At 29.8% G+C, this 1,912-nt stretch overlaps 1 protein-coding gene across 1 annotated transcript; it reads right to left on the bottom strand.

Annotated features, from left to right (window-relative positions):
- Nucleotides 1-523: 523 nt before the first annotated feature.
- On the bottom strand, nt 524-1,689 carry LOC114649479 (trace amine-associated receptor 4-like). Its single transcript, XM_028798968.2, has one exon. It carries the CDS (start codon nt 1,622-1,624, stop codon nt 602-604), a length of 1,023 nt encoding a protein of 340 aa, XP_028654801.1. The 5' UTR covers nt 1,625-1,689; the 3' UTR covers nt 524-601.
- Nucleotides 1,690-1,912: the final 223 nt, after the last annotated feature.

The raw sequence follows: 1,912 nt of genomic DNA, 5'->3' as shown, positions 1-1,912 counted from the left end.
CTTACAAAAGTAATAATTGAGTACAATGACATAATAATGAAGAAAGATACAATATTACAAAGATAAAATATTACGTAATTTTGTTATTCCAAATTTTAAAACTTTTGCGTTATTAAATACTCCATTAATTAGGTGATCACCTTTATCTTTATTTAGAATTTTTTTTCCATTTTGTATTTGTGTTCAGTCCATTCTCATCTTTCTTTATGAAGAAATAAAGCTGTATTAAAACCAAGTTTAATTTCTTAAAACATATGATAATACCCATAACACATGACAGAAACTGAAATATTGTGGTGTAATTGACAGTTTTCCTGTTAAAGAATAACCAAAAAAACTCTAAAAATGTTCTGTATTAATTAAAACAGTACATTAGTATGTTTTTCATATTAATATTACATTAATACTGTTATCTGTTTATAACACTATTATTTAAGAATAAAATTCAAATTTCTTTTCAAAATGATATCATACTAAAATAATTAACTTTTAAACTAACATTTATGACCATCAGTTTGAATACTTCCAATCATTAACAATAAACTGAACTAATAATTGAAAGCCTGAAGTGCAGTCTTAACATTTTTATAATACAATAAAATTATTGAGAAATAAGCTGAATATTTGATGAGCCCCTCTTAAATATTCTGCCTGTAACAATCAACTTCAGTGCCTTACGGAACCATGGATAGAAAAAAGCATATATTAATGGATTGAAAGCAGAATTAACATAGCCTAACCACCCTGTAGCCTCGGAAATGTCCATTGGTGTGGAAAAATTGATATAAACATCAACTGCAACATCCAGGAAAAATGGTAACCAACACACTAAAAAAATGCCCATGATTATGCCAAGTGTTTTGGCTGCTTTATGTTCTCTCTTTTGGTTAGCTCTTCTTTTATAAGCTTCTTCGGAAAGAGTTTTTCCTTCCCTGTTATTAAGGATTTTTGATTGCTTTTTAGCAACATTAAAAATTTTTGCATAAATCCCAATCATAACTACACAAGGAGCTATAAACATTAGTGGATCCAGCAGTGCCCATAATTTATTAAACAACAGTAAGCATGCACCTTCACATGTCAGCGTGAGCACCACGTCTTCTAGTCCTTGGTCATTAGCTTTGGAGTAAATTATTCCAAAACTGTATAAACCTGGTATTATCCAGGCTAGAGCAATAAACAAAGAAATAACTTTATAGTTTATTTTTGTTGTGTAGTGAAGTGGATCACACACTGCATAGTAGCGATCAATTGCAATAAAACACAAGTGGTAAATGGAAACAGTACAAAGTAACATATCAACAGATGTGTGCAGTCTGCAAAAGAAAGAACCCAAATACCAGCAAGTTTCAACAGCTCTCATTGTGCTAAATGGCAACACAAGCAAGCCCACCAAGAAATCTGTATTTGCTAAAGAAAGCACTAATACATTATTTGGTGAATGGAGCTGTTTAAAGTGAGAAATCGTAATCATAACTAATAGGTTACCAAGCACAGTGATCAGAATGGTGAAAACAAGCAAGAAATACAGAACTGCTTTAAAACTGACAGGTCTAGAGACCTTTACACAAGATTTCACAACATTTTCAAAGCAGTACTCTACAGGTTCTTGTGATACGTTCATGTTATACAGTATAAAGAGCAAAAATAGAAAAGTTTGCTATTCAATAACTGTAGCTCAATACCAGACCTAAAAAAGAAATGTAAATTGGTTAGAAGAGAAACATTTACAAATAGCCAGATCCATTAATGTACTATTTAATGTTGTATTGTATAATAATCTTTTGTTAAAGACTATGTTGAAAAATTTACCTTCTCACTATAATAAATATAATTAATTTTTCTATATACAGTAAATAAAATTATTCTAAATCTGCAAACAGTGTAATTACCTTTCATTAATTTATTACTC

This window comes from Erpetoichthys calabaricus, chromosome 3 (assembly GCF_900747795.2).
Source record: "Erpetoichthys calabaricus chromosome 3, fErpCal1.3, whole genome shotgun sequence".
NCBI classification, from domain to species: Eukaryota; Metazoa; Chordata; class Cladistia; order Polypteriformes; family Polypteridae; genus Erpetoichthys; species Erpetoichthys calabaricus.
This window is presented reverse-complemented; position numbering and strand designations above follow the sequence as displayed.